Raw genomic sequence first — 17,890 nt, 5'->3', positions numbered from 1 at the left:
TGTTGTACTGTAGAATCAGGTGATGATGTATTGTAGAATCAGGTGATGATGTATTGTAGAATCAGGTGATGATGTACTGTAGAATCAGGTGATGTACTTTAGAATCAGGTGATGATGTACTGTAGAATCAGGTGATGTTGTACTGTAGAATCAGGTGATATTGTATTTTAGAATCAGGTGATGTTGTACTGTAGAATCAGGTGATGATGTATTGTAGAATCAGGTGATGATGTACTGTAGAATCAGGTGATGATGTATTGTAGAATCAGGTGATGATGTATTGTAGAATCAGGTGATGATGTACTGTAGAATCAGGTGATGATGTATTGTAGAATCAGGTGATGATGTACTGTAGAATCAGGTGATGATGTATTGTAGAATCAGGTGATGATGTACTTTAGAATCAGGTGATGATGTACTGTAGAATCAGGTGATGATGTATTGTAGAATCAGGTGATGATGTATTGTAGAATCAGGTGATGATGTATTGTAGAATCAGGTGATGATGTTGTATTGTAGAATCAGGTGATGATGTATTGTAGAGTCAGGTGATGATGTACTGTAGAATCAGGTGATGTACTGTAGAATCAGGTGATGTTGTATTGTAGAATCAGGTGATGTTGTATTGTAGAATCAGGTGATGATGTACTGTAGAATCAGGTGATGTTGTACTGTAGAATCAGGTGATGATGTATTGTAGAAACAGGTGATGATGTATTGTAGAATCAGGTGATGATGTATTGTAGAATCAGGTGATGATGTATTGTAGAATCAGGTGATGATGTATTGTAGAATCAGGTGATGTTGTATTGTAGAATCAGGTGGTGATGTATTGTAGAATCAGGTGATGATGTACTGTAGAATCAGGTGATGTTGTATTGTAGAATCAGGTGATGATGTACTGTAGAATCAGGTGATGATGTATTGTAGAATCAGGTGATGTTGTATTGTAGAATCAGGTGATGATGTACTGTAGAATCAGGTGATGATGTATTGTAGAATCAGGTGATGTTGTATTGTAGAATCAGGTGATGATGTATTGTAGAATCAGGTGATGTTGTATTGTAGAATCAGGTGATGTTGTACTGTAGAATCAGGTGATGATGTACTGTAGAATCAGGTGATGATGTACTGTAGAATCAGGTGATGATGTATTGTAGAATCAGGTGATGATGTATTGTAGAATCAGGTGATGATGTACTGTAGAATCAGGTGATGATGTACTGTAGAATCAGGTGATGATGTATTGTAGAATCAGGTGATGATGTACTGTAGAATCAGGTGATGATGTATTGTAGAATCAGGTGATGTTGTATTGTAGAATCAGGTGATGTTGTACTGTAGAATCAGGTGATGATGTATTGTAGAATCAGGTGATGATGTACTGTAGAATCAGGTGATGATGTTGTACTGTAGAATCAGGTGATGATGTATTGTAGAATCAGGTGATGATGTACTGTAGAATCAGGTGAGGTCCTGGATGGCAGGAATCTTGGCCCCAGTGATGTACTGGGCACAGAGACAAAACACACACTACTCACAAGACCTCAACTTTCAGCTTTTATTTCAAAATAATGTTTTCCCTGCGGCAGGGTGGAACTCAGACAGGTTCTGGAAGCCACAGCGTTCTAGAACAGAAACACCACTTGTTATTGCTATGCCACTTTCAAACACAGGAGTGACAATTCTCAAACTTTTCTACATCTGCTTAAAAAGCCGCAAATATTCTCCATGGCAACACCTCAGTTCAGGGTCAAAGGTCACCTGAGATGTCATAGGAGCCTAGTTTGACCACTGGGTCTCTGATGTCATAGGTGGGAGATCAAATTAATTTAGAGTGATGTCATCAAAAAGAGCTATCATAGTAGAGAGGATATGACATCATCATTTAGAAAGGATGTGAGACGCATTATCACGGTGACCCTGTGAGGCTCCTCCCACTGCCAGAGGGAGAACAGTTGCAGCCATTTTTTAAAAACATCTGTCACTTCATTCTGTCTTTCAAGAAAAGGAAGAGGATTAAAACAACAAATGGAAGAGAGGGAAGAAAGGATTGGAAAAGAGAGAGAGTGACAGAACTGCAAGGAGGAGTGTGGACGTGGGGTGTTGGTTTATCTTCGCTAATATCACAGGACCCAAAAAATTCAGCATTTTACAATATCCTCGTAAAAAAAGATCCTTTCTTCGTTTCCATGGTACCGGTTTGGGAGAAGTCAGAGAAAGACACACCCCCAATTTCCTCATTCCTTCTCCTCGTCAGACCCCGCCCCCACAGCCTCAGTCTCCTGCAGACAGACACAAACACATAGAATTAGGATTCAGAATACTAGAATGGACATGAACCTTCTTATGATGGGGTAAAGGTCAGGGAGTTGGTCAGGGAGTTGGTCAGGGAGTTGGTCAGGGAGTTGATCAGGGAGTTGGTCAGGGAGTTGGTCAGGGAGTTGGTCAGCCATGTTGGTCAGGGAGTTGGTCAGGGAGTTGGTCAGGGAGTTGGTCAGGGAGTTGGTCAGCCATGTTGGTCAGCCATGTTGGTCAGCCATGTTGGTCAGGGAGTTGGTCAGGGAGTTGGTCAGGGAGTTGATCAGGGAGTTGGTCAGGGAGTTGGTCAGCGAGTTGGTCAGCGAGTTGGTCAACCATGTTGGTCAGGGAGTTGGTCAGCCATGTTGGTCAGGGAGTTGGTCAGGGAGTTGGTCAGGGAGTTGGTCAGGGAGTTGGTCAGCCATGTTGGTCAGGGAGTTGGTCAGCCATGTTGGTCAGGGAGTTGGTCAGGGAGTTGGTCAGGGAGTTGGTCAGCCATGTTGGTCAGGGAGTTGGTCAGCCATGTTGGTCAGGGAGTTGGTCAGGGAGTTGGTCAGGGAGTTGGTCAGGGAGTTGGTCAGGGAGTTGGTCAACCATGTTGGTCAGGGAGTTGGTCAGGGAGTTGGTCAGGGAGTTGGTCAGCCATGTTGGTCAGGGAGTTGGTCAGGGAGTTGGTCAGGGAGTTGGTCAGCCATGTTGGTCAGGGAGTTGGTCAGGGAGTTGGTCAGGGAGTTGGTCAGCCATGTTGGTCAGGGAGTTGGTCAGGGAGTTGGTCAGGGAGTTGGTCAGCCGGGTCAGGGAGTTGGTCAGCCATGTTGGTCAGGGAGTTGGTCAGGGAGTTGGTCAGCCATGTTGGTCAGAGAGTTGGTCAGGGAGTTGGTCAGGGAGTTGGTCAGGGAGTTGGTCAGCCATGGTTTGGTCAGGGAGTTGGTCAGGGAGTTGGTCAGGGAGTTGGTCAACCATGTTGGTCAGGGAGTTGGTCAGGGAGTTGGTCAGCCATGTTGGTCAGGGAGTTGGTCAGGGAGTTGGTCAGGGAGTTGGTCAGCCATGTTGGTCAGGGAGTTGGTCAGCCATGTTGGTCAGCCATGTTGGTCAGGGAGTTGGTCAGGGAGTTGGTCAGGGAGTTGGTCAACCATGTTGGTCAGGGAGTTGGTCAACCATGTTGGTCAGGGAGTTGGTCAGGGAGTTGGTCAGGGAGTTGGTCAGCCATGTTGGTCAGGGAGTTGGTCAGGGAGTTGGTCAGCCATGTTGGTCAGGGAGTTGGTCAGGGAGTTGGTCAACCATGTTGGTCAGGGAGTTGGTCAGGGAGTTGGTCAACCATGTTGGTCAGGGAGTTGGTCAGGGAGTTGGTCAACCATGTTGGTCAGGGAGTTGGTCAGGGAGTTGGTCAGGGAGTTGGTCAGGGAGTTGGTCAGGGAGTTGGTCAGCCATGTTGGTCAGGGAGTTGGTCAGGGAGTTGGTCAGGGAGTTGGTCAGGGAGTTGGTCAACCATGTTGGTCAGGGAGTTGGTCAGGGAGTTGGTCAGGGAGTTGGTCAGGGAGTTGGTCAGGGAGTTGGTCAACCATGTTGGTCAGGGAGTTGATCAGCCATGTTGGTCAGGGAGTTGGTCAGCCATGTTGGTCAGGGAGTTGGTCAGCCATGTTGGTCAGGGAGTTGGTCAGGGAGTTGGTCAGGGAGTTGGTCAGGGAGTTGGTCAACCATGTTGGTCAGGGAGTTGGTCAGGGAGTTGGTCAGGGAGTTGGTCAACCATGTTGGTCAGGGAGTTGGTCAGGGAGTTGGTCAGGGAGTTGGTCAACCATGTTGGTCAGGGAGTTGGTCAGGGAGTTGGTCAGGGAGTTGGTCAGGGAGTTGGTCAACCATGTTGGTCAGGGAGTTGGTCAGGGAGTTGGTCAGGGAGTTGGTCAACCATGTTGGTCAGGGAGTTGGTCAGGGAGTTGGTCAACCATGTTGGTCAGGGAGTTGGTCAGGGAGTTGGTCAGGGAGTTGGTCAGGGAGTTGGTCAACCATGTTGGTCAGGGAGTTGGTCAGGGAGTTGGTCAGGGAGTTGGTCAGGGAGTTGGTCAGGGAGTTGGTCAGGGAGTTGGTCAACCATGGTTTGCCAGTGCTGTGATAAGATAGTGTAAAATAATGAATTTGAAGAATGTGTCTGTACTGTATGTTTGTTAGCTAGCTAGCCAGACAGTTTTAAAGGAATGACTCCATTAGATTTTTTTGTAACTGGCAAATATGCCAAAGGGCTCCTGAGTGGCGCAGTGGTCTAAGGCAACCTCATCTCAGTGCAAGAGGCATCACTACAGTCTCTGGTTCAAATCCAGGCTGTATCACATCCGGCGGTGATTGGGAGTCCCATAGGGCGGCGCACAATTGGCACAGCGTCGTCCGGGTTTGGCCGGGGTAGGCCGTCATTGTAAATAAGAATTTGTTCTTAACTGACTTTTCTAGTTAATAAAGGTTACATTGAAACCCATTTATATACAGTCAAACCACAGCCATACACTGCCTGACACCAGTTGATGATAGGACTTAAAGTACTGATACTGATATTGAATCATACACTCTCAGCTTTCCAAGAAAACAATGACATTTACAGGTATTGTCTTTTTACATTTATACAACGGGTGGTTCTAATCCTGTATGATGATTGGTTAAAATCACATTCCAGGCGGTGTCTATTCCACAAGTTACCACCGGCTAAATCTATTACTTTAAAATGCTTATTTACTTTGTTACATCTTACCGCGCAATCCACTGTCTCATCAGCCCAGCCAGGCAATTTATAAACTTTAAAAAGGCGGCTAGTTTGCAGTCTTTTCAGTTTGAAGTGATTGTGTTACTGTAGCTGTGTTGTTGGCTAGCTCCTCTGAGAGAGCACATGTTCTATGCCAGGTGAAATCGCCCCTCATTAGCTCATTGTTATGTATGTATCCAAATAAACGTCACTAGAAAACTTCTTAAACAAATGCAAATGCAGCTACTTTGCTGTTATTCTGGCTGCACTTTTTGACGTCACTGTAAATTAGCTGTAGTTGACTAGCTAGCAAGCAAGGGATAAGAACGTTGTCAGCCAGTATGGCAATGGAACATTTAGAACGAACGACTGGGTCGGGTCCATAGATACTGAACGACTAGGTCGCGTCTCTGGCAACCGAACCGATAGAGAACGAACGACCACCCGGCTTGGGTAACAACCCTATTTGTGTCGGGATCTGGTGGCAGGATGAAATGTTATGAAGACATTCATCAAAATAACTTTTTAATTAAAATATGTCATATAACAATCATTATTTGAACATGTTGGTAACCCGTTGTATAAAAGGGAAAATGCCCACGAAGAGAGTGTTTGGAGGATATATTGGCATGGTTTTCCTTCCTAACACCAGTGCCAATATAACCTCCAAACACCGGCTTATCAGGGCATTACACTTAAATATTTTAGAGGCTATTTATACAGAAAATGTACATAAAACCTGTATCAACTGTATTCATAATTATATGACAATACTTTAGGTTGACAATTCAATTACACAACTAAGCAATAAGACCCGAGGAGGTGTGATATATTGCCAATATACCACAGCTAAGGGCTGTTCTTATGCACGACGCATCGCGGAGTGCCTGGATACCGCCCTTAGCGGTGGTATATTGGCAATATACCACAAACCCCTGAGGTGCTTTGTTGCTATTATAAACTGGTTACCAACGTAATTAGAGCAGTAAAAATACATGTTTTGTCATACCCGTGGTATACGTTTTGAAATACCACGGCTGTCAGCCAATCAGCATTCAGGGCTCAAACCACCCAGTTTATAATTTCTGATATATCACATGCCTTACTTTTATTAAGTAAAATCAGTATTGTACCTCTACTCCCATTCATTCCAATTCGACTGGTTAGGATTTCTCCCTGACCAATATGGCTGCCATTAGGCCTTCTAGTTATTTAATAGGATCTCTATGTATAAACACACCATGATGTCATAAAGGGACCAGGAAGTACCCATCCATGGTTCCATGGTCGTCACTAGTTACCACAGCCACAAAGTTATAATTATGGCTAAACCACGCCTATTTCTACAATTTATCGAATTCAAATCTGATTTTAAACCTATCCCCTAACTACACTGATAACTGTATTCCTAACCATAACCTTAAATTAAGACCAAAAAGTACATTTTTGTTACGATATTGTCCATTTTGACTTTGTGGCTGTGGTAACTAGTGAGGACCATGGTACTATGGATGGGTTTATCCCTTGAGCACCAGAGGTGTCGTACTACTATGACTGACCCCGTAAAACAACACATTACACTGCACTGTGATAATATATATGATTCATTTATATTAACTAGTGACAACCTGGTTCCAAGGCCGAGGAATAGACGGCTGGTCCTGCTAGCTAGTTAGTAGTATCACTAGGAGTCCTGATGTGTTAACACACTGTACATACTGAAGGCTGGTCCTGCTAGCTAGTTAGTAGTATAACTAGGAGTCCTGATGTGTTAACACACTGTACATACTGAAGGCTGGTCCTGCTAGCTAGTTAGTAGTATCACTAGTAGTCCTGATGTGTTAATAACTTCTTGTCAATAGGGGGGCGCCATTTCGACTTTGTAAAAATTCGTTCCCAAATTAAACTGCCTCGTACTCAATTCTTGCTCGTACAATATGCATATTATTATTACTATTGGATAGAAAACACTCTCTAGTTTCTAAAACCGTTTGAATTATATCTGTGAGTAAAACAGAACTCAAGTTGCAGCTAACTTCCTGTCAGGAAGTGAGAAATCTGAAATCGATGCTCTGTTCCAGGGTCAGTTTATTAAATTGCATGTGATCTATGAGTCGACATGCACTGCATACGATTTCCCCTAGATGTCAGTAGGCAGTGAGAATTGGAATGGTGTTGCTAGGCAGATCTGAGGCCATATAAAGGCTCATGGAACCGGGGGTGCACTCTTTTCAACGTTCGTCATGGCGCAAAGGAGGACCTCAGGATGGCATTCTGAAAAGCTCTCGTTATAGGCCTTAGATATATCCGGCTCTGATTTTATTCGATATAGGTGTTAAAGACATCATAATGTAGTTATTTTAAACCGAGTTATATCAGTTTATATCAGTATATTGCGATTTTCCCGATATTTCTTTGTGCTGCGTTATGAAGAGTTGGGCACGTCTGGGCCACATACAGTGGGGAGAACAAGTATTTGATACACTGCCGATTTTGCAAGTTTTCCTACTTACAAAGCATGTAGAGGTCTGTAATTTTTATCATAGGTACACTTCAACTGTGAGAGACGGAATCTAAAACAAAAATCCAGAAAATCACATTGTATGATTTTTAAGTAATTAATTTGCATTTTATTGCATGACATAAGTATTTGATACATCAGGAAAGCACAACTTAATATTTGTTTGCAATTTGTTTGCAATTACAGACATCATACGTTTCCTGTAGTTCTTGACCAGGTTTGCACACACTGCAGCAGGGATTTTGGCCCACTCCTCCATACAGACCTTCTCCAGATCCTTCAAGTTTCGGGGCTGTCGCTGGGCAATACGGACTTTCAGCTCCCTCCAAAGATTTTCTATTGGGTTCAGGTCTGGAGACTGGCTAGGCCACTCCAGGACCTTGAGATGCTTCTTACGGAGCCACTCCTTAGTTGCCCTGGCTGTGTGTTTCGGGTCGTTGTCATGCTGGAAGACCCAGCCACGACCCATCTTCAATGCTCTTACTGAGGGAAGGAGGTTGTTGGCCAAGATCTCGCGATACATGGCCCCATCCATCCTCCCCTCAATACGGTGCAGTCGTCCTGTCCCCTTTGCAGAAAAGCATCCCCAAAGAATGATGTTTCCACCTCCATGCTTCACGGTTGGGATGGTGTTCTTGGGGTTGTACTCATCCTTCTTCTTCCTCCAAACACGGCGAGTGGAGTTTAGACCAAAAAGCTCAATTTCTGTCTCATCAGACCACATGACCTTCTCCCATTCCTCCTCTGGATCATCCAGATGTCATTGGCAAACTTCAGACGGGCCTGGACATGCGCTGGCTTGAGCAGGGGGACCTTGCGTGCGCTGCAGGATTTTAATCCATGACGGCGTAGTGTGTTACTAATCGTTTTCTTTGAGACTGTGGTCCCAGCTCTCTCCAGGTCATTGACCAGGTCCTGCCGTGTAGTTCTGGGCTGATCCCTCACCTTCCTCATGATCATTGATGCCCCACGAGGTGAGATCTTGCATGGAGCCCCAGACCGAGGGTGATTGACCGTCATCTTGAACTTCTTCCATTTTCGAATAATTGCGCCAACAGTTGTTGCCTTCTCACGAAGCTGCTTGCCTATTGTCCTGTAGCCCATCCCAGCCTTGTGCAGGTCTACAATTCTATCCCTGATGTCCTTACACAGCTCTCTGGTCTTGGCCATTGTGGAGAGGTTGGAGTCTGTTTGATTGAGTGTGTGGACAGGTGTCTTTTATACAGGTAACGAGTTCAAACAGGTGCAGTTAATACATGTAATGAGTGGAGAACAGGAGGGCTTCTTAAAGAAAGACTAACAGGTCTGTGAGAGCTGGAATTCTTACTGGTTGGTAGGTGATCAAATACTTATGTCATGCAATAAAATGCAAATTAATTACTTAAAAATCATACAATGTGATTTTCTTGATTTTTGTTTTAGATTCCGTCTCTCACAGTTGAAGTGTACCTATGATAAAAATGACAGACCTCTACATGCTTTGTAAGTAGGAAAACCTGCAAAATCGGCAGTGTATCAAATACTTGTTCTCCCCACTGTAGCTAATGTTTGCTGCTAATTCCTACGTTGAAGACGGCAATCTACAACCGAGCAACGATGATTCTGGACAAAGGACAACTTGCACAAGATTCTGATGGAAGCTCATCAAAAAGTAAGAACTATTTATGATGTTAATTCGTTGTTCTGTTGAAAAATGTAAAACTATTATTCGGCCATTAATTTCGGTGCGGTCTCGCTTTAGCGCACGCTGTATGTCGTAGTAACGTTCATTTTAAAAATCTAACACAGCGGTTGCATTAAGAACTAATGTATCTTTCATTTGCTGTCCAACCTGTATTTTTTAGTCAAGTTTATGATTAGTTATTGATTAGATTATGTGCCTCTCCCAAGATTTCTCCCGACATTTTGTTGGCAGCTTGGCTACTATTCTCATTGTATAACCACGATTTGTGCCGCTAAATATGCACATTTTCGAACAAACTCTATATGTATTGTGTAATATGATGTTATAGGACTGTCATCTGATGAAGTTTTGAGAAGGTTAGTGAAAAAATTAATATCTTTTGCTGGTTTATTCGCTATCGCTAACGTGCATGAATCAATGCTGCTGTGTGGTTGGCTATTGTAGTAAGCTAATATAATGCTAAATTGTGTTTTCGCTGTAAAACACTTAAAGAATCTGAAATATTGGCTGGATTCACAAGATCTTTGTCTTTCATTTGCTGTACGCTGTGTATTTTTCATAAATGTTTTATGATGAGTATTTAGGTAATTCACGTTGCTCTCTGTAGTTATTCTAGTTGCTTTGGTGAGAGTTGTGATGGTGGCTGCAATGTAAAACTATGATTTATACATGAAATATGCACATTTTTCTAACAAAACATATGCTATACAATAAATATGTTATCAGACTGTCATCTGATGAAGTTGTTTCTTGGTTAGTGACTATTTATATCTTTATTTGGTCGAATTTGTGATGGCTACCTATGCAGGAAAAAAATGGTGGGAAAAAAAAGTTGTGTCTTTTGCTATGGTGGTTAGCTAATAGAAATACATATTGTGTCTTCCCTGTAAAACATTTTAAAAATCAGAAATGATGGCTGGATTCACAAGATGTGTATCTTTCATTTGGTGTCTTGGACTTGTGATTTCATGAACATTTTATTATATCATATCCCTGTGGCTTTAGGCTAGGCTATGCTAGTCAGCTTTTTTGATGGGGGGGATCCCGGATCCGGGTTTGTGACTCGTTAGCACACTGTACATACTGAAGGCTGGTCCTGCTAGCTAGTTAGCAGTATCACTAGTAGTCCTGATGTGTTAACACACTGTACATACTGAAGGCTGGTCCGGCTAGCTAGTTAGCAGTATCACTAGTAGTCCTGATGTGTTAACACACTGTACATACTGAAGGCTGGTCCTGCTAGCTAGTTAGCAGTATCACTAGTAGTCCTGATGTGTTAATTAACACACTGTACATACTGAAGGCTGGTCCTGCTAGCTAGTTAGCAGTATCCCTAGTAGTCCTGATGTGTTAACACACTGTACATACTGAAGGGTGAGCACACACACATTTCACACAATTACTGTGTAGTAACAAAGACACACAATGTTAGTGCCCACACACACACAGTGGTTAAATCACACACTCAGTTTACAGCACAGAGTGGTTAAATCACACACTCAGTTTACAGCACAGAGTGTTAAATCACACACTCAGTTTACAGCACACAGTGGTTAAATCACACAAACTGCATCCCAAATCGCACTCTATTCCCTATTTCTATTTCTATTTCTATTTCTAGGTCTAGGTCTAGGTCTAGTTCTAGTTCTAGGTCTAGGTCTAGGTCTAGTTCTAGGTCTAGGTCTAGGTCTAGGTCTAGTTCTAGTTCTAGGTCTAGGTCTATGTGCCCTACGGAGGGAATAGAGTGCCATTTGGGAGACCCCCTAACAACTCTGGTTCAAATCCACAGCACTCCGTCGGTCGGTCTGTCATACCGTTGACTCTGACTGTCTCACTCTGTCCCCTGACAGACATGGAGTAGGGAGCTAGACTTCTGTAGTAGGTCACACTGACACTGGAGCGGGACACACAGATCTGTGTGTGTGTGTGTGTGTGTGTGTGTGTGTGTGTGTGTGACAGATATTGAGACAGGGAGAACATTGAAGGCATGTTAGATGATTATAATCCCACCACCCTTCTCTCCTCTCCTTCTCTCCTCTCCTTCTCTCCTCTCCTTCTACATTCTCTCCAACCTCTGATGGAGGTGTGGCCTAGCGTACCTCTGTCATGGTCTGTCGGTTATGGGAGGGGCCATCCTCCCTCTTCACCTTAGCTCCTCCTTTCTTTCCCTTCATGGCCTTGTCGTCCACCTTGTCCACCGGCTTCTAGGCAGACAGAGCCAATCAGAACACAGCATAGAAACAGAGACTACCAATCCCAACAGAGGACAGAGACAACCAATAAAAACAGCCCTGAGAACAATCAAATGGACAACAACTTTGAGACTTTAAAACAAACACAACATGCATTTATGGATACATGCTTTAACACCTGGACAGTGTGTGTGTGCTCGATGGCATTACCTTGGCGATAGCCTTCTTAGGCTTGACCTCAACCGGTTTGGGAGGAGCTGGTTTCTGTAGGTCAGAGAGAGAGCCATTAGCTTTAGCATTAGCCTAGCATAAAGAGTGGGGAAACGCTATAGAATTAGCTTAGTTTAGCTTAGCCTAGCACAGATAGTGGGAAACACCATACAATTATCTTAGTTTAGAATGGGGAATTTCTATAGAATTAGCTTAGCTGAGTGAATTGGACATTTCAATGGAATTAGCTTAGCTGAGTGAATGGGGCATTTCTATAAACTTAGCTTAGCAAAGACAATGGGAAAATACCATAGAAATAGCTTAGCATAGGACTATATGTATAACCTGAACAATAGTCTATTGTGGGCTATAGGTAAGCCCATACAATACCCACTAGTAGAGGGCAACACCTCAGCTGAAGGTACGTACACACAGCTTAATCATTGCAAACTTAAAAGTATATTTAACATATTTAACTTCACAGTATATTTAACCCATATTTTTAAATCATCATTATGTAAACAGGGAAGGCTATAATTGGATCCTTTCGTTATTAAAATGACTAAAATAGAGCCGTGAGAACCTGTTGGTTAATAATCTGTAATAACATAATCACATAATCAGGTATAACAGTAATATGGAAATAAGGTCATGTATTAACATCATTACATGATTACTGTAATAATGTGTTATATAAACATTACTGTAATAATGTGTTATATAAACATTACTGTAATAATGTGTTATATAAACATTACTGTAATAATGTGTTATATAAACATTACTGTAATAATGTGTTATATAAACATTACTGTAATAATGTGTTATATAAACATTACTGTAATAATGTGTTATATAAACATTACTGTAATAATGTGTTATATAAACATTACTGTAATAATGTGTTATATAAACATTACTGTAATAATGTGTTATATAAACATTACTGTAATAATGTGTTATATAAACATTACTGTAATAATGTGTTATATAAACATTACTGTAATAATGTGTTATATAAACATGACTGTAATAATGTGTTATATAAACATGACTGTAATAATGTGTTATATAAACATTACTGTAATCATGTGTTATATAAATATTACTGTATTCATGTGTTATATAAATATTACTGTAATAATGTTATATAAACATTACTGTAATAATGTTATATAAACATTACTGTAATCATGTGTTTTATAAACATTACAGTAATAATGTGTTTTATAAACATGGCTGTAATAATGTGTTATAGGCATATACACATGTTGATAATAAAGTGCTAACGTTTACAACAAGCTGAAGATACCAAGACCATGTGTCCCAAATTAAACCCTATTCTTTATGGGGTCAAAAATAGTGCACTACAAAGAGAATATGGTGCCGTTTGAGATCCAAGCCATGTGTGCCATGCTTGAAGACAGTGAAATCACAACAGACAGAGGATGAACAGAACAGATAGATATCAAGTCTGGTAAAGGAAATGAGGACGAGAGGGCGAAAAAGCAAGCGCAGGACCAGAAGGAACCTGCAGGGACCTTTTCCCACCACCACCTGTAGAACACTGAATTCTGTCATGATACCTCGATGAAGACAGCTTGCTGTCCAAACCTTGGTGAAGAAATTATAGTTTTCCCTATTCTTTTAGAACGCTCCTTTATAACAGTCTGAATAGAACGCTCCTTTATAACAGTCTGAATAGAACGCTCCTTTATAACAGTCTGAATAGAACGCTCCTTTATAACAGTCTGAATAGAACGCTCCTTTATAACAGTCTGAATAGAACGCTCCTTTATAACAGTCTGAATAGAACGCTCCTTTATAACAGTCTGAATAGAACGCTCCTTTATAACAGTCTGAATAGAACGCTCCTTTATAACAGTCTGAATAGAACGCTCCTTTATAACAGTCTGAATAGAACGCTCCTTTATAACAGTCTGAATAGAACGCTCCTTTATAACAGTCTGAATAGAACTCTCCTTTATAACAGTCTGAATAGAACTCTCCTTTATAACAGTCTGAATAGAACGCTCCTTTATAACAGTGTTCATAGAACGCTCCTTTATAACAGTGTTCATAGAACGCTCCTTTATAACAGTGTTCATAGAACGCTCCTTTATAACAGTCTGAATAGAACGCTCCTTTATAACAGTCTGAATAGAACGCTCCTTTATAACAGTCTGAATAGAACGCTCCTTTATAACAGTCTGAATAGAACGCTCCTTTATAACAGTCTGAATAGAACGCTCCTTTATAACAGTCTGAATAGAACGCTCCTTTATAACAGTCTGAATAGAACGCTCCTTTATAACAGTCTGAATAGAACGCTCCTTTATAACAGTCTGAATAGAACGCTCCTTTATAACAGTCTGAATAGAACGCTCCTTTATAACAGTCTGAATAGAACGCTCCTTTATAACAGTCTGAATAGAACGCTCCTTTATAACACAGTCTGAATAGAACGCTCCTTTATAACACAGTCTGAATAGAACGCTCCTTTATAACAGTCTGAATAGAACGCTCCTTTATAACAGTCTGAATAGAACGCTCCTTTAGCTCGTTATGATTTCTACCGACTATAACACTGTAACTAGTTATGATTTCAGATCCTAATATCATATCTGGTGGCAGTGAGAAACTATGACCCACAGACTGCTTCTGGTGGAGCAGCGACAAGGGAGAGAGCAAGTAGAGGAGAAGAGGGGAGGAGGGAGGGGGGGAGGGAGGGAGGGAGGGAGGGAGGGAGGGAGGGAGGAGGGAGGGAGGAGAGGAGGGAGGGAGGAAGGAGAGGAGGGAGGAGAGGAGGGAGGAAGGAAGAGGGGATGATTAAACTTACCGATGACAACCTCTCTGACCGTCTGGTGGGCTACAGAAAGAGAGAGATAGGGGGAGAGAGAGACAGCAAGAGAGAGAGAGAGAGAAAGAGTGAGAGACGGGGGAGAGAGAGAGGGGAAAGAGGGGGGTAGAAAGAGAGAGGGGGATTGATAGGGGGAAAGAGAGAAAGGGGGAGAGAGGGGGGGGAGAAAGGAGGGGAGAAAAAGCGACAGCAAGAGAGAGAGGGAGAGAGAGAGGGGGAGAGAGAGAAAGAGAGTGTGAGAGACGGGGGAGAGAGAGAGGGGAGAGAGCGAACGGGAGAGAGGTGGTAGAAAAAGAGAGGGGGATTGATAGGGGGAAAGAGAAAGGGGGAGAGAGAGGGGGGAGAGGAGGAGAGGGGACAGGGGGCATATCAGTTGTGTGTTGAGGGTCTGATAGTGTACTAGGGGTAGTGAGGAGGGGTAGTGTACTAGGGGTAGTGTACTAGGGGTAGTGAGGAGGGGTAGTGTACTAGGGGTAGGTATACTATGGGTAGTATACTAGGGGTAGTGAGGAGGGGTAGTGTACTAGGGTTAGTGTACTATGGGTAGTATACTATGGGTAGTGTACTATGGGTAGTGTACTATGGGTAGTGTACTATGGGTAGTATACTAGGGGTAGTGAGGAGGGGTAGTGTACTAGGGTTAGTGTACTATGGGTAGTATACTATGGGTAGTGTACTATGGGTAGTGTACTATGGGTAGTGTACTATGGGTAGTGTACTATGGGTAGTATACTAGGGGTAGTGAGGAGGGGTAGTGTACTAGGGTTAGTGTACTATGGGTAGTATACTATGGGTAGTGTACTATGGGTAGTATACTATGGGTAGTGTACTATGGGTAGTGTACTATGGGTAGTATACTAGGGGTAGTGAGGAGGGGTAGTGTACTAGGGTTAGTGTACTATGGGTAGTATACTAGGGGTAGTGTACTAGGGGTAGTGTGGATAGAGTGTGTTTGTATAAAGATACCTCTTCATGTATCAGGGTGTATGAGCGTTTGCTGTATGTGTGTGTGTGTGAGGTGACTGCGATACATAATGAGCGTGTTTGCGGTTGTGTAAAACACACACACTGCACACTGCACACACACACACACACTGCACACACACACACACAGAGCTCCTACCTCTTGCTTAGCGACCTCCTGCTTAGCGACCTCCTGCTTAGCGACCTCCTGCTTAGCGACCTCCTGCTTAGTGACTTTAGAGGCGTCCTTGGCACCGGCCCCCTCGGCAGACTAGAAGAAGCAGAGAGAAGAGTGAAAACACACCTGGTATCCTAATGAACGGCTGAGATGTCTGTTACGTTGTACGGTCAGCCAGTGGTCACCAAGTCAAGATCACTTCCACAGTCAAAAAGCCAGCCGAGATCTACTGCTCAGATTTGACTTAAAACATGAAGCTAATAGTAGTTGTGTAGGAATGAGGTTTGTGCAGTAGACTTAATGCATTATCACCTCATATTGGCTATAAGCCTGGTCTGACAATAACATTATTCAACACTCTTTGATAACAAAATAGATCTGTTGGTGTAGCACTTGCGAGGCAACAGCTGAGCATAAATCGAGCAAATAATTAAATTTTTATTTTACTGTACTGATGGTATGTGACACCGGCATGTGATGTCATGGTGCTTTCAAGACAAATGGGAACTCTGGAAAATACGAGTTTCCGAGTCAGATGACCGTTCAAAACTATTTTTCCTAGTAGGATCTCGTTTTTTCCCCAGAGTTCCCAGTTCTTGAACGCACTGAAGTCGGAGATTTCCGAGTTCCCAGTTGCTTTGAACACAGCATTAGTCTCAGCAGAGGGAGGGAGAGAGCGGCAGAGGGTCTGCCTCTGGGTAGTGGGTAGTGTAGGGGTAGTACACACAAATTCATATTGTACCTAATGACCAGAGAAAGTGAAATATTCCTTGATATTTAAATAGACACGACAAACTGCTAATAATAATAAAAAACGCTGGGCACAGGAGGATGGTGGCACATTAATACCCATCATGAGGTTGCTACAACCTAGTCCAGACTGGAAGTTTACGGAGTAGGTGCAGGTCGAGAGGATTGAGTGATCAAGGTGACAGTGATAGGTTTAGGTTACCTGGTCTATGAATGGACGTTTACGGAGTAGGTGCAGGTCGAGAGGATTGAGTGATCAAGGTGACAGTGATAGGTTTAGGTTACCTGGTCTATGAATGGACGTTTACGGAGTAGGTGCAGGTCGAGAGGATTGAGTGATCAAGGTGACAGTGATAGGTTTAGGTTACCTGGTCTATGAATGGAAGTTTACGGAGTAGGTGCAGGTCGAGAGGATTGAGTGATCAAGGTGACAGTGATAGGTTTAGGTTACCTGGTCTATGAATGGACGTTTACGGAGTAGGTGCAGGTCGAGAGGATTGAGTGATCAAGGTGACAGTGTAACATTAAACACGGCCTTGCACACTCTTGCCTGCATCTAGCTGACCTCGTGTGTAATCAGCAGTCCAACAGTTGCAAATGAGAGTTTCTATTGGACAAATTTATTTATGTTTATCCTCGTTTCATTATGTTTGCTTCCGTTTAAGAAATGTTTTTCAACAGAATCAGCGCAATGAATACACTCCTGATCACACGCAAACACAGTTCACTGTCGTAGCAGCCACATACAAACAGCATGATCACTGTCATAGCAGCCACACGCAAATACAGTTCACTGTCATAGCAGCCACATACAAACAGCATGTTCACTTACAATGAATACACTCCCGATCACACGCAAACACAGTTCACTGTCATAGCAGCCACATACAAACAGCATGATCACTGTCATAGCAGCCACATACAAACAGCATGATCACTGTCATAGCAGCCACATACAAACAGCATGATCACTTTGCTTGTTGTATATATAATTCCTTCTCGCATCTATCTACTGCTCTCCTACTCTCACTTTTTCCCTTCGCTTGTGAACTTCAGTGCACAACACATCAGCTGTCTTTGACCAGGGGGAAAAAACGTTCCAAGCCAAACCTTCATATCATGACCGCGAATCAATACACACAGCCTACCTTGTTGTCTCGTCATAGTCAACAAAGAACTAACGCGTTATTAAACCCGCTACAATCATGCAGTGCGGGCCCTGGTGGCAATACATTAATAAAACCAGAAGCTTACCTTGGAAGAGTTCCTGTGTTGGATAGCCATAGCCAGCTAGCTAACAGAGCATCCCTCTCTGAGCTGGATGTTTTTTTTGTATTTAACCTTTATTTACAATGACGGCCTAACGGGGAACAGTGGGTTAACTGCCTTGTTCAGGGGCAGAACAACAGATTTTTACCTTGTCAGCTCGGTGATTCGATCCATCAACCTTTCGGTTACTGGCCCTACGTTCTAACCTGCCGCGTAGGCTAAACTAGCTAGCTG

The 17,890-nt window shown here is 42.9% G+C and overlaps 1 protein-coding gene across 16 annotated transcripts in view; it reads right to left on the bottom strand.

Annotated features, from left to right (window-relative positions):
* Positions 1–1,547: 1,547 nt before the first annotated feature.
* Positions 1,548–17,890, bottom strand: part of LOC139582421 (high mobility group nucleosome-binding domain-containing protein 3-like) — a 23,765-nt gene continuing 7,422 nt past the window's right edge. The window contains exons 2-7 of one of the 16 annotated variants that reach the window (XM_071412391.1): positions 15,620–15,730; positions 14,476–14,505; positions 11,637–11,690; positions 11,334–11,438; positions 11,049–11,148; positions 1,548–2,285 (exon numbers count right to left, since the gene is read on the bottom strand). In XM_071412391.1, the coding sequence (XP_071268492.1) occupies positions 2,278–2,285; positions 11,049–11,148; positions 11,334–11,438; positions 11,637–11,690; positions 14,476–14,505; positions 15,620–15,730 (408 nt within the window). In that variant the 3' untranslated portion in view covers positions 1,548–2,277. The remainder of the gene's footprint in view (positions 2,286–11,048; positions 11,149–11,333; positions 11,439–11,636; positions 11,691–14,475; positions 14,506–15,619; positions 15,731–17,890) is intronic. The other 15 variants (XM_071412392.1, XM_071412393.1, XM_071412394.1 and 12 more) reach the window with 15 other exon arrangements.

The sequence above is a fragment of the Salvelinus alpinus genome, chromosome 8, assembly GCF_045679555.1.
Source record: "Salvelinus alpinus chromosome 8, SLU_Salpinus.1, whole genome shotgun sequence".
In the NCBI taxonomy this organism is placed as follows: domain Eukaryota; kingdom Metazoa; phylum Chordata; class Actinopteri; order Salmoniformes; family Salmonidae; genus Salvelinus; species Salvelinus alpinus.
The sequence above is the reverse complement of the archived record's forward strand: the minus strand, read 5'-3'. Positions and strand labels throughout refer to the sequence as shown.